General features: G+C 41.5%; 1 protein-coding gene across 3 annotated transcripts in view; it reads left to right on the top strand.

Moving 5' to 3' along the window:
* Klp10A (kinesin-like protein 10A) overlaps positions 1-25,725 on the top strand; it is a 110,775-nt gene that overhangs the window by 6,704 nt on the left and 78,346 nt on the right. The window contains exon 1 of one of the 3 annotated variants that reach the window (XM_053780830.2): positions 7,004-7,226. The exons of the other annotated variants lie outside the window; for them this stretch is intronic. Coding sequence (XP_053636805.2) covers positions 7,160-7,226 — 67 coding nt within the window. The 5' untranslated portion in view covers positions 7,004-7,159. Of the gene's footprint in view, positions 1-7,003; positions 7,227-25,725 lie in introns of those variants that run through there. 3 annotated transcript variants of the gene reach the window in all.

The following is a 25,725-nucleotide window of genomic DNA, read 5'->3' as shown; positions in this document are numbered from 1 at the left end:
ATTGCAGTTCCTTTCAGAGATAGTGCAACTGGTCTGCAGTTTTGTCGTTGTTCTGTTGCCCACTTTGTTGTTTGCCAAAGCTTTTTAAGTCTTCTGGAATTTCACCTGAATCTAAGCTGCTGCTGCTCCTTAAAAAAAAAAAAAAAAAAAAAAAAAAAATGCTAATCATACTTTGCCTTTCTTTGTAAATTCGGACTCGTCCATCTTATCTAGGTGCTGTTTACATGGGCATGTCAATTTCAATTTTGAAGTTAGAGGGGATTTGCAATAAGGTCATTTATATAATTTGTAGGATGGGCAGAGTTAATAAAGAAATTGCATATTTGGATCTTCAACTCGTGGTGTTTGAATTGTTCTGTTCTGTTTCAGTATTTCGCAGTTTTTTTCATTTTCTGTATGAACCTCCTTAGAGATGAGGGCCAATTCTGGAAGAGGGTTTTGTCTGATTTTACAATTGGGAAAAAGTACTTGGGATTTTCCTGAATGCCTTCCCTGTGATTTGTCTTTTTATAGCAGTTTGGCAACCCCCCTTTTTCCTGTTTGCTCTTGGCCTTGGTAGGGCTTGTATTTTAAACAGGCCTTTTATGCTTCTATGTTCATATTTTCCATAAACATTGTTGTGGGTTCAGAGTGCTCAGGATGGTTTTCTATGGAATATTTGATTATTTATTTCCAATCTTTTTGGATTGGATTGTTGAAATTATATTTAATAAATGAAATGTGTAAGTTATTGGTAAGCCATTTGCATGTTTTTGCAGCATTGCCCTTTAAATAGCACGGTGCCCCGTGGCCTGGTGGCAAAAGCTCTCGCTTCACATGGTGATTGTCAGGGTTCGATTCCCGGCAAAGGAGTGGAAACATAAGAAGTGGTTTCCTTACACCGGTTGTCTGTTCACCCATCAGTAAGATGGGTACCTGGGTGTTAGTCGACATGTGTGGGTTGCATCCTGGGATAAAACTGACCTAATTTGCCCGAAATGCTCTGCATGACAAGGCTTTCTACATATAGTAGTATGTCATTGATGTCAGCTATGGTCTATACCTTGTACATGTACTTTGTAGTAAATAAAGATATGAATATGGAATGAAAAAAGAAATTCAAAGAAAAAAAATCTAAATTTTAAATACGTACAGTAGTTGTAAATTTTATAAAACTTTTTTTGTGTGATTATTGCAAAGCTTATTTCACATCAAGTGAACACTAACCCTTCTCGAGGAATAGAGCCAACAGAATTCTCCCAGGACTACTGATTCAGATCACTCTGAAAATTACTAAGTCCTTAATAAATATGCTTGTGCACGTCTACAAAACCCTAAAGTTTGTATTTGAACTCCGAGGTTTTGTTAGCCATAGCATTATAAATTCTCTTTGATATACGTCTAAAGGTTTGGTATGAAAAAAAAGATAAAAAGGGCATAAAATGCACAAGTTTACAATTTGTCAAAGGTTACACAGTATCCATTAATTTTATTTAGTTTAAAAAAGAAAGGTTGCCTGGACACTACCAGAAGAAAGTGGTTCTTTATGCTCACTTGTGTTCACCAAAAAGTAAAATTTTTGTTTATTGCATAGTATTTCACCCAAACCAATTTTATTAAAAAAAAAAAATAGTTGTGGGTATCTGCTTTTCCTCTTGTAATGAATCAAACCTTAACTACCCTAACTGGGTTGGTAGCACACTTAGGTCACACAATGAGGTCCGGTTCGATCCCTGGTATGGGTGGAAACATTAGGACACATTTCCTTAAGACATCTGTTGACCATGTTCACCTAATAGTAAAATTAGGTACTTGGATGTTATCAACCTGGTGTGGGTAGCATCCTGGAGACATAATTGACCTAATTTGCCCAAAATGCCTAGAACAGATTAACTTGGTGGCACTCAATGTATGCACAAGGCTTATTCCTCTAAGAAAAAGGAGTAGATGCAAAATAGAAAGAGACAGGCGCTCCCTTTACAGGCGACGGAAAAGAATAACAGAGCGGCTAAAAGAGGTCAATATATCTGAAATGCGTAGGGAGACACTGGTCAGAGAAATCGCAAGCATCGAACTCAAGCTAAAGGAATCTTATAGGAGTCAGGAATCGCGGGAAGAACTAAAAGCCATAAATGAAATCGAAAGAAACCCAAAGTATTTCTTCTATGCCAAATCAAAGTCGAGAACAACGTCCAGTATTGGGCCCCTACTTAAACAAGATGGGTCCTACACAGATGACAGCAAGGAAATGAGTGAGCTACTCGAGTCCCAATATGACTCAGTTTTTAGCAAGCCGCTAACCAGACTGAGTCGAAGATCAAAATGAATTTTTTATGAGAGCCACAAAATTTGGTTAACACAAGCCTATCTGATGTTATCCTGACGCCAAATGACTTCGAACAGGCAATAAATGACATGCCCATGCACTCTGCCCCCAGGGCCAGACTCGTGGAACTCCGTGTTCATCAAGAACTGCAAGAAGCCCCTATCACGAGCCTTTTCCATCCTATGGAGAGGGAGCATGGACACGGGGGTCGTCCCACAGTTACTAAAAACAACAGACATAGCCCCACTCCACAAAGGGGGCAGTAAAGCAACAGCAAAGAACTACAGACCGATAGCACTAACATCCCATATCATAAAAATCTTTGAAAGGGTCCTAAGAAGCAAGATGATCACCCATCTAGAAACCCATCAGTTACACAACCCAGGGCAACATGGGTTTAGAACAGGTCGCTCCTGTCTGTCTCAACTATTGGATCACTACGACAAGGTCCTAAATGCAATAGAAGATAAAAAGAATGCAGATGTAATATATACAGACTTTGCAAAAGCCTTCGACAAGTGTGACCATGGCGTAATAGCGCACAAAATGCGTGCTAAAGGAATAACAGGAAAAGTCGGTTGATGGATCTATAATTTCCTCACTAACAGAACACAGAGTAGTCGTCAACAGAGTAAAGTCCGAGGCAGCTACGGTGAAAAGCTCTGTTCCACAAGGCACAGTACTCGCTCCCATCTTGTTCCTCATCCTCATATCCGACACAGACAAGGATGTCAGCCACAGCACAGTGTCTTCCTTTGCAGATGACACCCGAATCTGCACGAGTGTCTTCCATTGCAGACACTGCAAGGCTCCAGGCGGACAACCGAATCTTTCAGTGGGCTGCAGAAAACAATATGAAGTTCAACGATGAGAAATTTCAATTACTCAGATATGGTAAATACTAGGAAATTAAATCTTCATCAGAGTACAAAACAAATTCTGGCCACAAAATAGAGCGAAACACCAACGTCAAAGACCTGGGAGTGATCATGTCGGAGGATCTCACTTTCAAGGACCATAACATTGTATCAATCACATCTGCTAGAAAAATGACAGGATGGATAATGAGAACCTTCAAAACTAGGGAGGCCAAGCCCATGATGACACTCTTCAGGTCGCTTGTTCTATCTAGGCTGGAATATTGCTGCACACTAACAGCACCTTTCAAGGCAGGTGAAATTGCTGACCTAGAAAATGTACAGAGAACCTTCACGGCGCGCATAACGGAGATAAAACCCCTCAATTACTGGGAGCGCTTGAGGTTCCTAAAACTGTATTCCCTGGAACGCAGGCAGGAGAGATACACGATTATATGCACCTGGAAAATCTTGAGAGACTAGTACCGAACTTGCACACGAAAATCACTCGCTACGAAAGCAAAAGACTTGGCAGACAATGCAACATCCCCCCAATGAAAAGCAGGGGTGTCACTAGCACGTTAAGAAACCATACAATAAGTGTCAGGGGCCCGAGACTGTTCAACTGCCTCCCAGCATACATAAGGGGGATTACCAACAGACCCCTGGCAGTCTTCAAGCTGGCACTGGACAAGCACCTAAAGTCGGTTCCTGACCAGCCGGGCTGTGGCTCGTACGTTGGTTTGCGTGCAGCCAGCAGCAACAGCCTGGTTGATCAGGCTCTGATCCACCAGGAGGCCTGGCCACAGACCGGGCCGCGGGGGCGTTGACCCCCGGAACTCTCTCCAGGTAAACTCCAGGTAATAACGAGGATAACAAGGGGTTTTCTATATAGCAGTATGCTCTTGTCAGCTAGGTCTGTATATGTTGTACATGCACTTGTAGAAATAATTAGTGACCTGTGGCTTGAGAGTATTTGACATTGTGCTCAAGGTATTTATCAGTGTGCATTGGTTTTGGAGTAAGTATTGTAAACTATGGTAGTCAGGCATTACATTGAATGAGAACACAGAGAAGGCCTACTGGGTCATAATACAGGTCTTACACACCTGACATTCCCACTCGTGTATTTGTCATTTGTTTAAAACCACTTGAGAGTATTCACCTTAGTGACGTTATCTGGCAGTTTGTCACGCGAGATCTCTTGGCTGTTTATAAGGATCCATGCTGTTGATGCACAGAATATCCTGATACACCTCATAACTATTTTTCTCCAAGAAATTTAATAGGAAAAAATTGCCCTAGACCTCTGTGTGCATAGAGGCATTGCCACTACTTCCATTGAGCATTTTACAAAGCATTTAAGAATAGTTACTATGCTGTTGCATTCTGGCAATAGCATTCCATCGCCAGATGGAATGCTGATTCGACGTTGCATAATTTTTATTGTATCCCAGCAGCTGGAATATCTTTCCTAAATTCTGTTCACCTGTCCTTGGTAAGTTCTGGGTATTTTGGATGACTCAGTCATGCAAAATAGCTGAGAGGTGCTCGCATTGTGTTTGGACAAAATACACCAGTATGGGATCGAATCTTGATTAGTCTAATTCCACGGGTGCTGCACGAGCCATAAGGGTTTAGTGCTACACGAGGAATATAATCATATTACTCGGATACCATCCAGGCAGGGTCTTTTCACGTACTGCACAAGATAAGTTTTGTTATGGGCTACATGACTAGCAGCGTGTACCAAACACCATCACGCCCATATGCTGGTTTTGCTGCATTAGTTGCTGACCATGACTAAAATACCTCCATCCGGTTTAGTTTTATACACGTTCAGTATACCCACCCCCCATCCCTACCAGACATGCCACCCAGGTAAAACACTTAGGTACCCGTTTGCTATCTTTATCCAAGTAATTGGAGCTATCCTACCTTAGAGATTAAACCTGAAAGTCCTTCATTCCCTAGGTGCTATAGATTCATTTGAATATAATAGGGTATACTCAAAATTAGCAGCATAATTGAAAGTATTAGACCAGTATTTTAAGTTGTATCTATTGTTGGCACCCAAGTCACTTTTATATCCTTGTAAATAGCTATGTAAATAAGTGTTCTCCGCCACGTGTCAGGGCTAATAATAAATGCATTTGCAGTGCATAGTTGCCCCTTTACATGAAGATGAAGTATGAATTTAATGTGGTTATCTGTGGTGGTGAGCTCATTGTGGAGCCGAGCACACTTCGGGGTGCTTCCCACGTGTGGCATTGGGCGTAGACATACATGGGGTGCGCTGGATCCACCACGGGGGTGGAGTCTCGTCCTCTTCAAGGGCACCACGCGCCTCGCCACCCTTCTGCTCTTACCTCCTGAAAATGAAAGTTCCGCACTTGTAGATGCATCAAATGATAATTGCGTGTGCTGGGGCATTATTTTAGTGTCTTCTCTTCTGGCAAGGCAGCCATGGAATGTCCCTGCCTTGAGTAACTGATTTTATGGGTTATCTTAGATAATTTACACTGTATGATTGTACTTCTGTGCCTAAATAAACTTGCTTATCCTGTAGATTTAGCAGATAGTTTTATTATTCTGTAATATAGTATTTAACAGGCCACATTGTATTTGAATATATTAGTATCTTAGTTTTTAATTGCAATGTTGTGGGAAATGGGTTGATTGGCGATGGGAGGGGGTAGCTAGGTTTCAAATAAAAGGTTGAAGGGTGTTAAAAGTATTGTTGGCGACTGCAGTGGTGAGTCATATGATATCCCAGGGCTCATGAAGCCTCGTGATGTGAACAGGTTGCAGGTCATGTGTCCAGTGGCTGTATGCAACCATAGATTCTTTAGCTTAAATCTGGCGTGTTTATCATGCCCGCATGTTCATGGGGAGTGTTATGTTGGTGGTGATATCGCTGGATGAGGCTACAGCGGTAGTTAAGGAAGTGCGGGAAGACTTAGTGTTGGTGCGGAGAGTTCCAGAGATGACTCACCAGCGGCCGGCCTCAGCCACAATCTAGGCTGCTGCTGCTAGCGCCGCTCCTCCCCCAGAGTGACTCCTCCCTCTGCCTTGCTCCTCCACACATGGAGAGTGCACCTAGTTCCAGTGTCACCCACGGTCACACAGGTGTCTCCCTCACCCGTTTTTTGGAAAAGTCCCCCCCTTTTCCCCACGCTGGGTTGCATAGAGTAGTCACAGGTTACACATGCGTTTTATGCCAACAAACTTTTCTCTCCCCCCCCCCCTTTTTTTCTACGTGCGCTGTTTGTTCGCCTTATTTGGGTTGTGATTCTTATCTATAGACGACTACCTTCACTTCCTTGTCATACACCTTTCACCTATTGACCTTGAGCTGCTCTTTCATTTATCCCCCGTATTAATTACTCTGGTGTTCCCGTTCCCACCGCTGGCCTCGCTGGCAGCTCTCACGTGCCTACACCGCAACCACGACCACCTGGCTCTTCCTACACCAGTACTTCTGCAGCAGTCACGGAAACTACGCTGGTTAGCTGTCGCGGCCTTGTCGAGCCCTTCTAGTGTGGCGTGCTTTGACTAATGATCGTACACGTCATGCACATACAGCTCAAGTCTGTGTTGTGAGGAGAACCTCAGTTCAGTGAAAGATATTTGTGCGTCTTGCCGGTTTTACTAGAGCTCATCAGGGTCCCCCCCCCCCTCTTAAGATTGTCGTGCGGTGCTGAGATGGGGAACTCTGAAAGTAAAGATTCAAAGAAGAGAGCAAATGGCAAAGAGCATAAACCCGGTGGCACCGTGGAAGAGACGCCCACGCCAGGTTTACTGCCCACGGGGCTACCCACGCTTCAGGCAGATCTAAAGACTTACACCTCGTCACAGTCGTGCCCTCTGTGGAAAAAAAAGGGCAAGAGTAAGACGCAGGCGTCAGACTACCTCAGGGACCACGCCCAGTAATACACCCATACCAAAGAAGTTTGTGACCACGCCCACTTCCTCGCCTAGTTTGAAGAAAACGTTTATGTATATTCCTGTAAATACACCAGAGAATAAAGTACAATCTACTAAGGACGCACCCGAAATAAAAAGTAAGTTTTTATTATTGCTCATAAAGCGTGCTTTACCATCTCCAGAAAACTGTGGGGGAATGAAATACTATAATACAGTATGCTCAGTAATGACCCAAATGGAGACTAAGAAGATTAATTGGTCTGTATATTTCGATCCCCTTCTGGGATCCTCTGCTGAAGAGGTTCCCAGAAGGGGATCGAAATATACAGACCAATTGGTATTATCTCCGTGGATTATTATTAAGCATTGACAAGTGTTCGTTACACTATAGTTATCCATAACACAGTATTTTAACTGCATCGATGAAGTACAGCATTTTATGATTGTATACTGGTCTTCAATTTGATTTTCCTAATGCCCCTGCCTGACCAGCTTCGATGTAACCTGAAAGAGAGAGGGCACTGCGCCCTAAAAGCAAAAATCTATTCATGGCATTTAATGCACAATTAGGTTCCTTGACTTGTTAACACTGACACGTTTTTGACATCGACTGCTCTAGTATGCCTCCTGGTGCTGGTGTGTGCATGATAAAGGTCAGTGAGGACGGGCGGCCGGTCGTGGTGTCCTTGCAAATATCTTTGTTCCCTTTATCCCTCAAGGGAGGTTCCTTGATGCTGATGAGGCTCTTGATCTAGGGAATTGGATCTGTGCTTCAGTTCCCTAAATTGAGCCTGAATGCCTTCCAGCCCATCCCCCCATCCGGCACTACAATCCCTACGGGTTTAAGTACTCCATCATAATAATATAATTAACAATTTGTTCCCTTCAAGATTGACGTAACCAACAAAAGTGAGAAGCCATATTTATACTCCCAGTTACTATTTTCTTGTCAACCTCTGGCAGGCTTCCTTGTGGATTAAACTATTTCTTGTTGCTGCTTTTAAGATTTTTACCTGTGGTTGGGTCCCTGCGACGGCCTTTTATGGAGACAGCCACCTTCCATACCTGACTCACCACTAGAACGAGGTCACAGGTCTTGAACAATTCAGGGAAGATTAGCTCCTGTCCTTTTGGGTACGTCTGCACTGTGCAGATACCTGGTTTTATTTTGAACTATTTTTTTTTTTTAGGTAAAAATCAAATAGGACTGTAGATGAATGGTTCAGAGAACCGACAAGTTGATAAGCTACAAATGTGCAACACTTGGGTTATCTTTAATGAGGAAAAGTTTCGCCACACAGTGACTTCATCAGTTTATACAAAGGAGAATCGTGAAGAACAGTAGTAGTTTGTGGTAATCAGTCCCTAAGCCTTGAGTCGATGTAATCTATCAAAAATCAAATAGAATAGGTATCCAAACACTCTTGGTCCTTGATGTTAATATGTACTAGTTTATTTTTCATCAGTAACAATTGCTTTATAAGAAACAAGACAACACCGTGACTGGAACAATACAGTCAGCACGTAGGAGAAACTTATGGCGACGTTTCGATCTAACTTGAACCATTGCCTAGTCAGTGGTCAAAGTTGGACCAAAACGTACTCACAAGTTTCTCATGCGTGTGGGTTTTGTGAAAGTGCAGTATACTTGATGTTTCACCTAATTCAAAGTTGAATATTGACACGTAATCCAGTTACGAGAAGAAACTAGAGTGCTTTAAACAGGTCGGGAAAGGAAAGGGTAGTGACGATTGTAGCATTAGTAAACCACGCAGAAGAACTTAAAACTCGAGGGGACTGTCGGGAGAAACATCCCACAGGAAGGGGGGGGGAGGTCGCGCGCACAGCACTGCTCGCTTACTCTCCACTAGGTAGAAGCTAGAAGTCACAAGACTGGATGCGATACCTTTATACCTTTGCTTTACCTTTTGAGTTGTTTTTCTACTCCCGGAGCCCAGCCATGGGCCAGGTTCGTCTGGTGCTAGCCTGGTCAGTCAGGCTGTTGCTGCTGGATGTCTTTCAGTATACTTAATTGCACTAATTTCTTGATTTATTAAATATTTTATATTTATTATTTTTATTCAAACTTCACTGAGGGTACTTTGTTGGTTAGCTTCTGGTACGTCAAGTAACTGACAGCAACGGCCTTGTGTATCTTAGGCCAGATGTTTTGGAAAGGTATTAGAATCTTCCTTGACCTGACAGACGCAGTCGTGCATGCCAAGATTGGCTTGATATGTGACGCTTGTTGACTGGTGGAGGGTGAGGCAGGATTCATTGTAGATATTGTTTACAGTATACTTACTTTTGTCCTGAAGTATAAGTTGAGTGTTTTGTATTGTGCTTGTACCCCATGGTAAGTTTTAGGTACAGGTACACACAAGTACGATTATCATGCATAGTATAAATTACCTAGAATAACCCAAATGTTTTGGTAAAATTGGTTACATTACCATTGGGCCGTTACCCGTATTTGCGTTAGTTACATTGTAGGAACTCGTACTAGGTGTTTGTTATATTCCACGTGTATATTGTACATGTAAAGAAATGTCACCCCTAATTTGGGAGACTTAGACAAGGTTATCAAGCTTGGCATTACTGATTAGCTACCTATGTAGCTTCATAGGTTTCCTTTTATCGGGGCTAAAAGGAAACCTTTTGGTTTCCCTATTTATGGATGGCCTCTCACACGGGAAATAAGATTTATGAAGGTATCCTCGCAAATCAAATAGTGGTACCTCGAGTTACGAACTTAATTAGTTCCTGAAGGCTGTTCGAGTGCCGATACCGAACGAATTAGTTTCCAAAAGGAATAATGTAAATTAGATTAGTCAGTTTCAGACCCCCAAAAATACTTACAAAAGCACTTACAAAAATACACTTACATAATTGTTTGAGTTGGGAACTGTTCGAAACTACACGAAATAGCTACATGTACACGCATAGTTGATATTCGTCACGTAAACACCTTTGCGAAAGCAAATACTTTGCTAAAACAATCCAGAATATCGCGAAACTAACACATCTGTCATGACAAGTTTCAACTAAATCCAGACTAATGCAAGAAAAGTTGAGCAGGACTATGCAACATTGAACGGTCAGACTGGGTCACTAAGTTTGGTGCGAAAGTAAGACGAGCCATGTTACTTCGCAGAAATAAACAAAAGTACCTGGAAAAATTCATTTGTATCCAGGTAAACCCCCGGTCGGGATTGAACCCGCGGTCAGTCTCAAAACTCCTGACCGCGGGTTCAATCCCGGGGTATGGTTTGTTTGCAATCGTGTCATTACGATTTCGTGAGTCATTTGTATCCATTAGTGTATAAGTGGCGACACGTGTAGGTAGAAAGATGAGGAAATGTGGGGAAAAGTGAAGAGGCGGCAGGGGTTGAGGAGGGGCGGTGGGAAGCATCAGTCAGGGTTGACTCCTAGCGGGGCCACAATGACAACCCACACTTTCAAAGTATATTTAATATATATCATTAGCAAGGTAGTTTACATTTTATGAGTTTAGTTTTTCTACTCCCGGAGCCCGGTCATGGGCCAGGCTCATCTGGGGCTTGCCTGGTCAACCTGGCTGTTGGTGGCCCGCAGCCCCACGTATCCATCCAGCCTGGTTGATCCAACTCCTAGCGAAGATATAAGGAATTTGCTGAAACCCAGCGAGATGTTAAATATGCATTTAAATTTGATTTTTTTTTTTTTTGCTTGAGGGCCGTTATGGTTGGCGGGGACGGCTGTGGGTGGAGTTATGGTTGGAGGAAATTAGGTAAGTTGCTGGTGGTTGGCTCTGGTTTGTGGCTTAATTAACGAATAAGGCCTGTTTTGTTATTTTTATGTGCTGTGATGTACTTTTTAATAAAATATAAAAAAAAATTAACGAATAGGAGAACTTGGTGTGACCTGCTGCTCATTCTCTAATGGTGGGTGGGTGGCTGTGGGAAAAAAAATACCTCGCGTGGGCCAGTGGCAGGAAAAGCGTTAATTTTTTTTTTTTTTTTTTTTTTTTAGTGAGGGCGGGGGGAAGTGCGTAGGGACGGAAAAAGTGCAGGTTACCTTGCTTTAAGAAATTGACTTTGGGAATTGCATCAGGAAATTAGCGTAATAAAATTAAGCTAGGTGTTCTTGTTAGTGAATATTATAGCGACATGACACATGGTTGCCCACTACTTGAGCGAAAAGGACACGAAAGCATATACATAGGACACGTTTATTTCAGACGGTTCGTCCCTGGAACTCGGATCACACTACAGATGCATGAAGTGATAAAAATCCAAGATCCGGAAAATCCGGTATTCGTCTTTCTCTGAATGTTGTATGTAATATTGGATGCTTTTTTTCTCTCTCCAGGAGAGTATCGACACTAACCGTTCTTATTCCAGGAGGGATACACATAATTACAATTCATTTTAATTTTCTTCGTCCGCCTCGTCACCAAACGTATTTTGCATTTACTCTTTGAGTTGAGAGACTAACTATTCCCGGAGCCCGGCCCTGGGCCAGACTTGTCTGGTGCTTTGCTTGGTCATCCAGGCTGTTGCTGCTGGTGGCCTGCTGACCCACATCCATTACAGCCAGGTTGATCTGGCACCTGGCGGAGGTGGTAGTCCTGTAGGGAGAGGGGGGGGGGATTGGTCTCGGAGAAGCACTAAGACTAAGGGTCATACAGGAAGGGGAACGGAGACTTCCTTGATCAGTTGCTGGAAATGGAATGTTCAAACAAGCAATAGTGGGAAGATGCCTAGTTTGTTAGTGATGGGTACTTTGAAAATGAAGATTTTTTCTGGGACCTAGTGTTCAGAGATTAACAATATGCTTTCTCTATTGTATATTTGCACACGTTTGACAAAATTACCTCTCAACAGGCATGTTGAAAGTTTATTTTTCGTCATTACGCAAGCTATAACAGTGAATCAAGGTACACTTTAATGTTGTGGAAATATGCACACGGGAGCCCCGAAGTCTGAGCCGTGAGAGGTTTGAGATAGTGTGTGAGTCACAATGTTGGGGGTGTTCCCGGGAGCCGCGCTGCCAGGCTGCAGCATCCCAATCTCAGGTCATCCTGCTCTCTGATCTTTACGTTTTTTGCATGATGCGCCAGAGGTCATAAGGGAGTCATGGGTGGCGAGTAGGTCCTTTGGTTCTACATACATATAGTGACTTACGTCCGTTTAAGCTTCATAGCAGATTTGAATAGAATACAAAATTTGGGGGTGATGATTTCTATTTCAAGCAGGAAATGTGGCCGGATGGATTAGGGGGCAGGGGGAGAGCCTTCTTCTGTACTAGTTTAGAAAAAAGTATATTGTTTCGCAGTTCGTGAATGATTTTGACTTCAGTTTTTCATGGCGTGTAGAATGCGTGTGCGCGTTAATGTATTTTTGCTGCGTGTACCGAATAACCTTTCGATCTCTAATTTTAATTTCTTCCTCATCTCGACTAAAGTAGCCAGACTGTGTTAGTCCTCAGTAGATAACTTTAATGCATCAACTTCTGTTCTGTTGACGCTTTTCCTGCTTTGTAATTCTCGATTCGTCTTTGTTTCTTACCTTGTACCTGCTTAGTCATTCCTCACTCTCCTGCTTCGTTTCCGGTTTGCCGCAGCCCTAAGTCTTTTTGTGTAACCTCTCGTTTTGTATGCTGTTGCCTTTCAACATGCTGTTATATTGTACTATATGGACCTAAGCTGATTTCTGTTTGAAGTTACGAAAACAAATTCTAACAAGTGCATGGTTTTATTGAATGTTTAAATAGAAAGATAACCGGGATCCATGGCTGACCAGCATACCATAAAACCAACGTTCTAAAGCAGTGTTTAGTTTTGTCCTCTTGCTTAATTTTAGTACAAAACCAGGTATACTAGAATGGCCTTCGGTTTGTTTCCCAGTGAAATTTACTCATTCCTCCATAATTATCTATATTAGCTTGTTTTCATCTTCATCTGTAACTTTCTCGTATGCCAGAAATGTTCTGCATAACTATAGGCTTTCAACATGCACTCGAGTGTTACCCATTTCTGTACAAACTATGTATCGTGTTGAAATAAACATGTATTTACATATTTTGTCTACTTTGGGGGGGGGGATATTGCAGTAGTCGTGCGATGGTAGTAAGAATGGGGGAGGGGGGAAAGGGCGGGGGGGGGGAATTGCTTGCTTGTTGTAACTGGTAGGCTGGCGGGTGGGAGGTGCAAGGAATGTCTGTTCTTCTTCAGAAACCACACCCTCTTCTGTTTCCCGTTGAGATGAATAAGAAGTGTTCTTGAGTATATATTTTCTGATTTTTTTTTTTCGGTCCAATGGTTTTTAACGTGAAGGCCTTGTGTTTATAATTATCCCGGAGCGGCCACGCGCCCTTGAGATCTCCTACAGTCAGAGGGGGCAGACAGCGTGGCACAACTGCTAACAGCTGGACATGAACACGCAGTTTGCAGGGTTACATGGCTACACAATTTTCTCTAGTAATGTTTTGAGCGGAAATCCTGACTCCAACGATGAGTCTTTTATAGAGGAAGACATTATCTTTTAATTATCCTTCAGTGGGGTGCCTTGATGTTGAAGGGCTCTTGGCTCAAAGAACGTTATCTTCCCATTCCTGGGCTCGACCTAGTTACCTTACATACCTAAGGCGTCGTATGACCATTACCCGTGAATGTAATAAAATGTAAAGACAGTTCCACAAGGTAGTGCTCGTTTCCCTGAAACTTGTATGTAACCTTGTGGTCTGACTCAGAATCACTTTAAAACTAAGATATTCTGGTTTCTTGCCCTTCAAGGGGACCTCCTCGGTAATCGTAAAATCCTTTTGAGTAAGGATTGGAGCTATCCTGTCTGGGTTTCCTGTGATCAAATATAATTACTCTTCCACAGTCCTGGATGCAGCAGCAGGCATTCTCTGGATCACTGCACTGGTACGTTAGAAGGGATAGATGGCAGCCCACGGGTCTGGTAGTTTGAGAGTCTGGAATCCAGATATTTGATGGAAAATCGTGGCATGCTTTTTCCCAGGGACTAACTAGTTAAAAACACAAGCTGATTTAGGCTTTAGTTTTTAAAAAGTTTTCTTTTGGTAAACTTAACTACACAAATAACCCGCTCATGGGAGAGAACAGATTACCACAATGTTTCGGTCAGGCTTGGACCCTTCCTGTCAATGGTTCAAGTCGGACCGAAACGTCATAGTAAGCTTTCTCCCATGTGCGGGTTATTTGTGTTCCTTTTTGTTTTTAATAGCTAGTTTGTGGGTGCGTTCACTTCGTTTTTTAGCAAATAGAGCTCTTCCCATCAAGAAGTGACCCAAAGGAATCTTTCACTATTTTTCCTGTTATATATCATATAATTCACCAGGTGCTAGATCAACCAGGCTGTGATGGATATGTAGGGCAACGGGCCTCCAGCAGCAACAGTCTGGATGACCAGGCAGGCACCAGACGAGCCTGTCCCATGGCCGGGCTCAGAGAGTAGTAACTAGACTCATCAAAGGTATAATGCATATTTAGCGAATATTGGTTCTGTATATAGCTTTGTAGCAGAGGTAAACCATTGGTCTGAATATATTGCTCCAGAGTGAGGGAAGAAGTTGAAACAAGTTTAGCGGTCCCAATTAATTTTGTTTGGCAATGGTTTACCTTGCGAGTTTACACCCAACGTGGAAGAATATTGGCATCAAATTGAATTTGTTGCGTAAACATGTTACCTGGTTCACACCACAGAGCAGTTTATGTACCGAGTCGTTTGAAACCCACTTCTTACATCCTATACACATTATTAAGTGCTAAGCACGTAGGGGTTGTATAACGCGTGGGGTAACGGACGAATCAGGTTCGATCCATGGAAGGGGGCATAAAAAGTTAAATTCCTTGGATCAGAAGCACCTTGCCAGAGTAAAGGGAGGGGTCGCATCCTACTGTGTATGGGTGTAGTCGAGTTAAGGTTGTGTATTCCACTGCCAGATATTACTCTGGATAATGAAAATTGTTACCAGTACGTAAGTTTAGGTGAAGGTTCAAGTAACTTGAAGCAAAATAAAAATTTGCTTGTCATATAAATCTCGTCTAGTTAGTTTTTCCATAGGAAAGGTGATAATTACATTGGTAATAGCAGCCCCAGGAGTGGCGGCATCAACGGCTTCAGGAAAGCATTTATCTCCTTAACGGGCTTGAATGACTTGACTGATTCACTGCCTCCTTACTGAGCCACCTGTCCAAGCACCACGCCTGATATGTCTGTAGATTTGAACGTTATGAGTGTTCGCTCATACACCCTGCTGCTAAACACCTTAACTTTTTAGAAGTTGCTTATCTTTATTAAATTGAAGTTTCTTTACTTATTTGAACCTTTTTTTTTGTATACTGGGAATGTTTGAAGTGGTGGGTAATGCGTCAAAGAACGTGTAAAGGAGGTTGCTTTGCAGCGAGTTGTTGGACACTAATTTTTCCTCATTGAAAAGCTGCTATTATTGTGGTTTTGTATTTTACTGTTTTTTCTAATGTTGAAATTGTTAGTATTGCTAATTTTTATTATGAAATTACACCAGGGACATGAAATATTTTTTTTAATGTGATCGAAACTAGTAACTTGTGTAAACATGAATGGTGTGCGTGTTGGCAAGAACTTTCCTGCTGCGGGTCTGTGACCGGGCTACATGGGCGATGGATCCCGGAATAGTAGTTGTTGCAGAGCATTGGTTTAAAAGTAATATTGGGATATTGCGGGGTCTCCCACTTTAGAAGCGTTAACTTTGAAAGCAGTATGCACTGAAAATTGTTTAGCATTAGGGAAGCGTGGCAGTTTGACTTGCGTTCTACCAGGTGTTGAAGTATCTTTGTTTAAATGTTTGACACTCGCCTATTGTTAAAGGCTTCTTGCTTATCAGTAACTGATTGGTGTGCATGGTTTAGAATGAATGAAGCAACAGGTATTCGATAGCACAGGTGACTCGACCCCCCTCGACCACATCTCGGATCAGCACAGTTGCCGGCTGTGTGGACTTTATCTGGTTGACCAGTCGGTCAACAGGGAAGCCTGGCCTCAGACCAGGTTACCGGGCCCTCGAAATCGGTCAGAGGTCACACGGTGTACATAATTTAGGATGCTTGTAATTTAAACACCTTTTTCTCGTTGGAATTTTTGTAGTTGAGGTGGAAGTTTTTATACAACTAAATGTGGTTTATCCCGGAGGTGGAAGACTGGGGCCTAAGTAGATGCAAGAAAGTTGCAACAAATTGTTGAAGTTCTTGGGTAACTGTGGCTTCCCCTCTGGCGGAGTCTGAGAATGTTCCTCTGTAACAATCTCGTATTTAGTTGGATAATTTTGGATATCATTGTTGTGATATTAGTTCTTAATGAGTACTTATTTCCTGCCTGTGTTAAGACACTAAACCCCGGAGTTTTAACGTCCTGACTTACCGGTGACATACCTGTATAAGACGTTCATAGTTTTAACTTTAGTCTGTATAATTTAAGTTTCTTAACAAGAACAGTGTGATCTCAAGAAGTCAAAGGCAGCTGTAAATCTTTCAGTTTCTTAACTGAAATATCCAGCACTGCCTCGTGTATGGTAACAGAAGACCTACTTAAATCCAGATAACCATTGTTTATAATTATCCAGTGCCTCTGATATCGTAGTGAATAGTATTAGGCAAGAGCAACCTCTTATAAAGTGTTTACTCGTTGATCAAATTGTTTATCTGTCGTTGATTCTGGGGGGATTTGGCCCTCTCCCTCGGCCCGATTCTAAACCAGGCCTTGTTAACCTGATCAGTAAGGCTGTTGTTGACCGCATGCACTCAAACTGAAACAATACGTACAACCAGGCTGACCAGAAACTTAACAAGGATTTTATTAAGGTTCCCTTTTAAAGGCAGGGTATGTTTAAGGTAACTTTCGATCGTTTCTTCTGTTAGAGAGGCCCCCCCCCCCCCCAAGACATTCTCCCATCGTACATAAGGGAGATCACTAATAGACCCTTAGCTGTCTTCAAGAGGAAACTGGGCACCTTGCTAGTTTGCTGACCAGCTTGGCTGTGGTTCGTATGTTGACTGCGTGCGGTCAGCAGTAATGGCCTGATTGATCAGACCCTGGTCCACCAGCAGGCCTGGTCATGGACTGGGCCGTGGGGGTATCGACCTTCGGAGCACTAGGTAAACTAAGAAAATAGCAATAATTTGATAATTATCGATGATAGTCTGCTGGGGGAGATAGATACCTCTACGTAGATAGGCATGAAACTGATTTTTTTTTATCAACACCCTTTAAATATTGTCAGTATATCCCTGACAGCCCTAATCATGACTAACTTTTAGGTTCTGTATCCTAGCCGATAATAGTATTGTTTCCTTAAGTTTAAAGTTAAGTGGGAGCAACAGAATGTGGTACTCTGCTGTACTGAGGACTCGGGTCTGATGGGTAAGGAAGTGGTTTGCATAGTTGAATAAGCAGGATGTGTTGAGTTTGTATGAATATAGTATTTTTAAAGCGAAAGATTATATTAACCTATCCTCAAAGTCTGTTTGCGTACTTTCAAGTGTAATTACTTTTTATGAGGGACGAAGAATTCAGCTTTAGCTGGGGGAGTTGGTAGAGTGCACGAGTGAAACGTTTTATTTCGTGTAGTGCCTACCTGGAGCGTATTCCGGAGATCAACGCCCCCGCGGCCTTGTCCACGACCAGGCATCCTGGTGGATCAGGACCTGATCAGCCAGGCTGCCTAGTGACCTCCCTCACTTCATTGACTGCCCCCTTCCCCCCTCACTCCACTTTGATCTTAATTCCACTTCCATGTTCCCTGCCATCTTCCTCTTCCTCCTTCCAGAAATTAATGAAGACACGCTTTTGTGTAACTTTTTTTTTTTTAAGCAGTTATCCTTGAAAATGTTGTAAAGGCATTAACGTGTTTAATATAAGATGCAGGTCGTCATTTTAAGGAATTTAATATTAATCTGTACATTGGCAAGTAGTTTCCAGTGACAGTGAAAGATAATTGTATATTCTAAAGTGCATATATACAAAGGGAAGCATCAGAATAGTAGGTGATGGTTTATCGATCAGGAAACTGAAGTCTTAATATACGTCTTTCTCTGATAATTGGTTAAGCATCTGGCCTACTGGAGTTGGGTTTTACACCAATTAAATATAAAGAATCAATGCCTAAAAGTTGTAGCGTGTATACGTTATTTGGTTATTTGCAGGGGCTAGGAGTCATCGATCGGTTTTACAGGTTCCTGGCTTTTCAGGAATTTTATTTGCTAGCTATTCCAATTTGCATACTCTTGACGCGGGTAAACTTTAGACTTTCCTCCAGTCGGTGTGTATACGTTTCAACATTTTTGTATTCTGTGCCTGTTTTGATTTTTTTTTTCGCCTCCGTTACGTAACTGTTTTCTGACTGCTCGTAAGGGACATTGAAGTCTTACTTTGAGGTAGCTGATGTTAATGGAGTCACAGGCGTAGAGGTGGTTACTCGTCGTTTTCCTCTCCTGTTGCTCTATGCACATCACTAGAAAAGATTCACTTGAAATGAATCTTCTGAAGTCTGTTCTCCCCTTTAACCAAAGGGAAATAAAATCGTTATACAAGCTCGTAGATTGCTTAGGTAATTTTAATGTAAATGGTATTAGTTAAGAAAGAAAAGCCACAATGTGGTTGGAACCATTGACAAATATCCCACACAGAAGGCGCTGTCCTGGACCATAGCAGATCAGCTGCGACTTGATTAGGTACTGCAAAAACAAACTTCGTTCAGGTTCCTCTGTGCGTTATTTGTGAATTATGTAAATTTGCTATATATGCAGAATTTAAGAAAAAAAAAAGTGCACATCAGATTTTTGCAAGATTAATCCTTGGCAAGGGGATCTCTGGGTGATACCTTAAAATGCCACATATTAGTTTCGACAATGGCTCTTTTGTTTGTTTGCAACTCTCGCACTACTTGCTCTGAATAATCTACATTATGAAGAGCACCAGCTTATTAAAAAGAAACTTATTCATCAGTATTTTGAATTTTTTTTTTTGTTTGCAACCTCGTAGTAGGCTGTTATTCAGGTGTTTTTGATAATGTCATTTTGTGCCGAGCGATGCATGTTCTGACGTTCCAACCATCTTCAGGCGTGAGAACAGATTTATATTTATATTTCGATTTATATTTCGTCTCCGATGTTTTGAGTGCTGGATCATCTAGGCAACAACAGCCTAGTTGACCAGACAAGATTGGCCCAGTGGCCGGCCTGCGGAGTAGGAAAGCTCGCGAAACTGTCAAAGGAATATCAGAGGTGTCTGCTTTAATATTGATATAAATAGAATGATGCCAGGATTGGAAACCCGAATTATTCCACTAATATTCCAGCATTTGCATAGTACGATCTGAGGTTGTCGTAATTTCTGCAGTAAAAACACGGACATTGGCTTGTAAATTACACGGGAAAGGGGGGGGGGGGGCTGTAAAGATGTCGAACAGTGATAATTTTTTTAACAATACTTTTCAAAAGTTCAGACTTGATTTGCTATTAGCTATCCATGTCTGAATAGTAGAATCGGGTAGTATACCTGGAGGGGGTTCCGGGGGTCAACGCCCCCGCGGTCCGGTCCGTGACCAGGCCTGTAGGTTGGTAGACCGCAGCCATCCAGATACTACCATATTATGTCAAATGAAAGCCTGTTAAACTTTTTCAACTTTGGCGGGCATCCTGGTAGTTACTGTCTCCCTAATATGCAACATAATAAGTTAATTTAAAAATTACTTCACGCCATGTATATATAGTCTTAGCTTTATTTTCCTGCTTTTTTTATTAATTTTATATTTATGTAATATTTACCTTCCAATATAAGCCATGGTCTTCAGACTAGCCGACGGGAATTGATGTCCAGAACCATTAAATATACATTAAAATTTTATTGAGCAGCGTTGCTTTACTGCGAAGGATTCGTCCCTTCGTAAATTTATATTAATATTAAATTTCAAGAATTCAGTGTTGGCTAAAATAACTGAAAATTGCTGCCACCATAGTATGGAACGGTACCAAGTTTAACATTGGAAAATGAGACAGAGGAGATGTAGGTATGGTTGCGTGTGGACGAGGGGGGGACATTGATCTCTGCCCTTCTGGCTTCCTGCCGTGTTCCACCTTTCTGGATAACGTTGCCCACCAATCAAACCAAATTTGCATTAAAAAAAAAAATTCGAAGTGCACAGTTACCTCGTTTAATATTTTTTACGTGATGTCGGTTACACGTTTCCACCCTCTGTTTTGTTATAAATTTAAATATAGTGTAAAGTTTAGGATTCTCATTTACATGGTTGCACCAGTAATAGTGACAACATATATAGTCATTTTCTGATAGGTCGGAATTTCAAACTTGAATTTCTCAATACTGATTAAGTGACGTGGTTAGTCATTAGACGTGCAGTCCGACCTTGACGTTACCATGAAAAAATTAACTTATTACATGCAGTATGTGTACACGGTAATTTATTTGGCTTCGCGTGACTGCTTTATTCAACTCCATCTAGCGGAAGCCACAAACATTAAGCATCTAGATTAGTGGACGGAATCTGGCTAATTTGACAATGGCAACCCAATAATGATTACTCCGAAAGTTGTGGCTAATTTGACAATGACAACCCAAGAATTATTCTTGAAAGTAATAACTTACACTAAGCAAGATGACAAATAAGGAAAGTCTTTAAAAAGTTAAGTGTTATTACCTGGGTAGAATGTGATTTGTTTTAGTTCCCCTTTCCACTCGCTCCTTTTCCTCCCCGGCAACAAGTGTGGCTACTTTCTGTGACTACATTGTGGGAACGAAAGCTAGCGGTTTTGTCGCTTTGTCACATAACCTGACCTTAATGGGACAAGTCGTCCTGAAACTGGTAGCGTCCTTAAGATAGGGAGAAGAAAGGCAGCGATGTAGTGGCGGTCATTTGACAAAATTTCTGGGAAGTTCGCCGTAACGGGAGTTCCACATAAATGGTCACGTACCGGCGGTGTGTTCTGCTGCTGCTCGTACGAAAACCAACGCTTGAAGTCTAGGAATACTCTGCCTCATAAAATACGTACAAAGAGTTGATCTTTTCGAGGAAAGATTCACGTAAGGCCCCTATTGTTGGCAGTCTCATGGCGTCCGTTGGCGCACTTCCTGTGTACTTATACGAAAGATCCCAGTACATTACCTGGTATTAAAATAGCACCGTGGCTAGCCTAACACTCCACGGAACGGGTGAGGTTTGAACCCATGGCGAGTGAGTCTTAAAACTCGAGCCAGTGTGTAAGCCATTCTGCCAGCTGGCTATTTCATTAGCCTAACACTGACCTCACAAAGCTCATTTACAAAAGTTATGCTTGTATTTATTTTTTTTACTTGTTTGGGCATATAGTTTTATACTGGCACAAGTTTTATAAAATGTCTGGTTAATGAACAAAGATACAGTACCGTGACTTGAACAATACACAGATAACACGCACATAGGAGGGACTTATTACTACGTTTGTCCAGCTTGGACAATTTACTAGTCACACTAACACGGTGAGGGAGCCAGTTTTGTCATTACTTGATTACGCACACCATATGTATGGTAAACAAGTTAGACGCACATAATGGGTCCAGAAGCTTGGTCCCAGCTTTCCATGCCGTTAATGCTTACAGGTAGATGAAAGATGAGAAAATTTGTCGGAAGAAATAAAACTGGTACGAGATCTATAAATCTCATCCTTAGACTCTTCCGCAAATGAAAGGGGTCTCGAGCACACATCCAGGTCATGGTTATATTTAGCACCACGTGGTTTTTCTCCTTTTAACTGATCAGTATTTCGTGACAAACTTATTGATGTTTGCAATGTACACTTGGAAATGCAGTGGGTGTGCTTAGTATTCTTAGGCATTTTGCGTAATTATGGACTGATATTTTAAGTAAATGTATAAGTAACTGATGTTGATTTTTTTTATTCCAGGTGAGTGTGATGTAAAGACGAGAGGTAGGTTGGTGAGGTGGGTGTGCTGAGGGAGGGCGTGCCTGCTACACTCAAGGCACCTTTCTCACTACTCAGAGGAACGTCCGCAACCTAGTCATACCAATGTGAGGGTGGAGGCTGCACCTGGCCATCGCTGCCATGACTGCATATTTCCTACTGTGCTCTAGTAGTCCCGTCTGTTGCCTTTAATGCTGTACATAATGCATTATATATATATATGTATGTGTATGTATGTATATGTATGTGTATGTATGTATATGTATGTATATGTATGTATATGTATGTATGTATATGTATGTATGTATATGTATGTGTATGTATATGTATGTGTGTATGTATATGTATGTATGTATATGTATATGTATGTATGTATATGTATGTATATGTATGTATGTATATGTATGTATATATATGTATGTATATGTATGTATATATATGTATGTATATATATGCATGTATATATATGTATGTATATATATGCATGTATATATATGTATGTATATATATGTATGTATATATATGCATGTATATATATGTATGTATATATATGCATGTATATATATGCATGTATATATATGCATGTATATATATGCATGTATATATATGCATGTATATATATGCATGTATATATATGCATGTATATATATGCATGTATATATATGCATGTATATATATGCATGTATATATATGCATGTATATATATGCATGTATATATATGCATGTATATATATATGCATGTATATATATGCATGTATATATATGCATGTGTATATATGTGTATATGTTGGTTTAGAAAGACACGTAAGCAAACACTAAGTGATCAAGGTCCCAGGACCGAAACGTTTTCTAATAAATGTTAGTGTTTGCTTACGTGTCTTTCTAAACCAACTTGTCGGTATTTATTACCAAGGTTTATACCGTGTGTGTGTGTATATATATATATATATATTAATTACACACACACACACACACACACACACACACACACACACACACACACACACACAAGAACATAAAGGCACACTGCAGGAGGCCTGTTGGCCCATACTAGGCAGGTGTATATATATATGTATATATATATTATGTATATATATTATATATTTAAATTTTTGGGGGGGGGATTGATTTACGGGTGTGTTGGGGGGGAGATGTCGCTCGTAGAGGGGTAATAAAGAGGATGTCGGGAAAATCTGGGAGGGGCTGCAAATAAAAAAAATCACTCGCTTGTTAACATCTTTAAAACTCTTCCAATTACTTGAGTTACTGATCGTATTTTAAAGTTTCTTTACCCATTTCCAAAATTACCGTCACTACATACCACAGAAATCCTACGAACCGTTTAATTTCAGCTACGACGGGGATATTAGGTTTTAAGAGGTATTAAGTGGGATGAACTAGGCGAAGAAGCTAAGAGTTTAACACTAGGTTCACAATAGCCTAGGTGGGCTTGGAAACTAATTAAAGCGGGTAGCTGGTAAAGAGGCAGGATCAGGCTCTAGGACGTCCTGCTGCTAGAACCAGTTTTGAAATGCGCTGTTAAGAGTGCTGAACCCGAGGAAAACGTTTGCAAAATTCAGGACGGGTTTAGAGCATGACGCTTTTGCCCCCTCACGACTGCTAGACTATTATGGCAAGACTTGAGGTGCGACTGAAGATGCAATATACAGAGGTTAGGTAAAGCAAAATCTGTATTGCAGATGTTAACCATCTGGTTACTTTTAGTTAAAGAGGAGTATTTTAACTTTACTATTCGTGTGCCCACTGTATAGTAGAATACCGGTTTTCCTGTGCTAATTTCTGAGAACCTAGTCAAATTGGCTTCACCATTCATTCTGAGCTGGTTTAAGGGGCACGTCAGTTCCACTGTCTTCTAATAATGTAATTTCCCCCATAATTTACCTTGTCCATAATTACTATCGCAATTGTTTTGTCTGCTTTCGTATGAAGTCTGGGATCTTTTTTAATTCATGGTATAACTTTGAGGAGAATTGTGTTGCAACACAATTGCTAAGTTATACCATGAATCAAGGAAAGATTCTAGACTTCACCTTACGAAAGCAGACAGTAAATGCGATAGAAATTATGGACAAGGTAAATTATAGGGGAAAAAATACACGATATTAAGACAGGAAAACTGGGGCGCCTCTTAAACTGATATATTTTAGCATGTGGGAGAGTCTGGAGATCTTGGTCTCAAATCTGCACACTAGTATAACGTACTGCGGTGAGAGATGGGTAGTAGCGGCAAGTAATTTGGTGCAAGGCAGGGAAGCCAAGGGCACAGTACGAGAGCACAGTAGTAACATCAGTGGAACTAAATGGGTGGGGATGTTGTGGAATGGGTCATCCTCTGATAATTCGCTATCACAACATCCATGGATATCCGGGCTCATCCTGACGGGAATGTTGTGGGTCATCCTTGGATAATCCACGACGTCCTTGGATATCTGGGGGTCATCCTCGCGGGGAACCTGCTACTGTGGGTGGGAGAGTGGACGATGAGTTGTGATGCATATACTATTTACGAGGAAGCGCTAAACTTCTCAGAGTTATACAGTCCCTGAGAAATGGTAGGCAATTAAGCTTGATCCAGGGCAGGGAGAGCAGCTCTAATTCTTGTTCAAGAGGCCGTATACTCTTAATGGTTCCGGGGCTCATTGTGCCGCGGGGACAATTCAGTACTGACTGATAACGGTACTAAGGTCTTGCTAAGGATGGGATGAACGATGTTTTTGCCGGTAACGATACAATCACTAGTAACCAATACCACTGGTTTCGATGATGGCACAGTAGCTCCTATATTAACTCACGAAATCGTAATAACACGATTGCAAACAAACCATGCCACGGGTGGGGTTTGTAACCTGTGGTCAAACCCAGTGGCAAACGACGGTCTGGAGTTTTGAAACTGACAGCGGATTCAAACCCCACCCGTGGTATGGTTTGTTAGCTCCTATATTCCCTTTCCGGTCCATTAATTGGTTTTGACTTCATATTCTTTGCCCAGTTTTTAATTCTTAAATTTTTCAATATAGGAGTAACTTTAATGTGTTCGGCATTTTTCTGGTTGACTTGAAATTTATCGATTTGGCATAGATAGACGCCACTCACAAATTGATTTTAGATTAGGCTGTGATCAGTTTGATGTTACATTCATTACCAGGTCGTACCTACTTGCCCTTAAGACGTATTGGTCTTCTCACCTACACGACTGTAGCGTGTGGGTGAGGGGACGTGTTGATCACTATCAGTGTTCCACTTTTGCTACACTCCTCACCTTGTCCTACTCTGTTTTATTTAACAGAATTGAGTATATCAGTAAGAATACCCTATTCTACAGTCACATTGTGGTAACTGTGTGGCGCTACCCGATACTACAGTCACATTGTGGGAGCATCGTGTGGCTACCCTATTCTAATCACATCGTGGGAACATCGTGTATGAGGCTACCTTATTCTAGTCACATCGTGTGAACAAAACCTAGCTACGTTTCCTTGTCATAGTACATCACACGGAATGAATTTCTAAAAGCGTTAATAAATTTCAGCTTGAGCTGGAAAGTTTCAGTAGAGGTGAGCATCTAGTCCAACCCCCATCATTGGTTCGGTTTCTTGTTTTAGTATAGTAGAGCAGCTCATCCTCCAAATTAGCCAAATGTGCGCGGGTACGGC

Source organism: Cherax quadricarinatus, chromosome 75 (genome assembly GCF_038502225.1).
Source record: "Cherax quadricarinatus isolate ZL_2023a chromosome 75, ASM3850222v1, whole genome shotgun sequence".
Lineage (NCBI taxonomy): Eukaryota > Metazoa > Arthropoda > Malacostraca > Decapoda > Parastacidae > Cherax > Cherax quadricarinatus.
The sequence above is the reverse complement of the archived record's forward strand: the minus strand, read 5'-3'. Positions and strand labels throughout refer to the sequence as shown.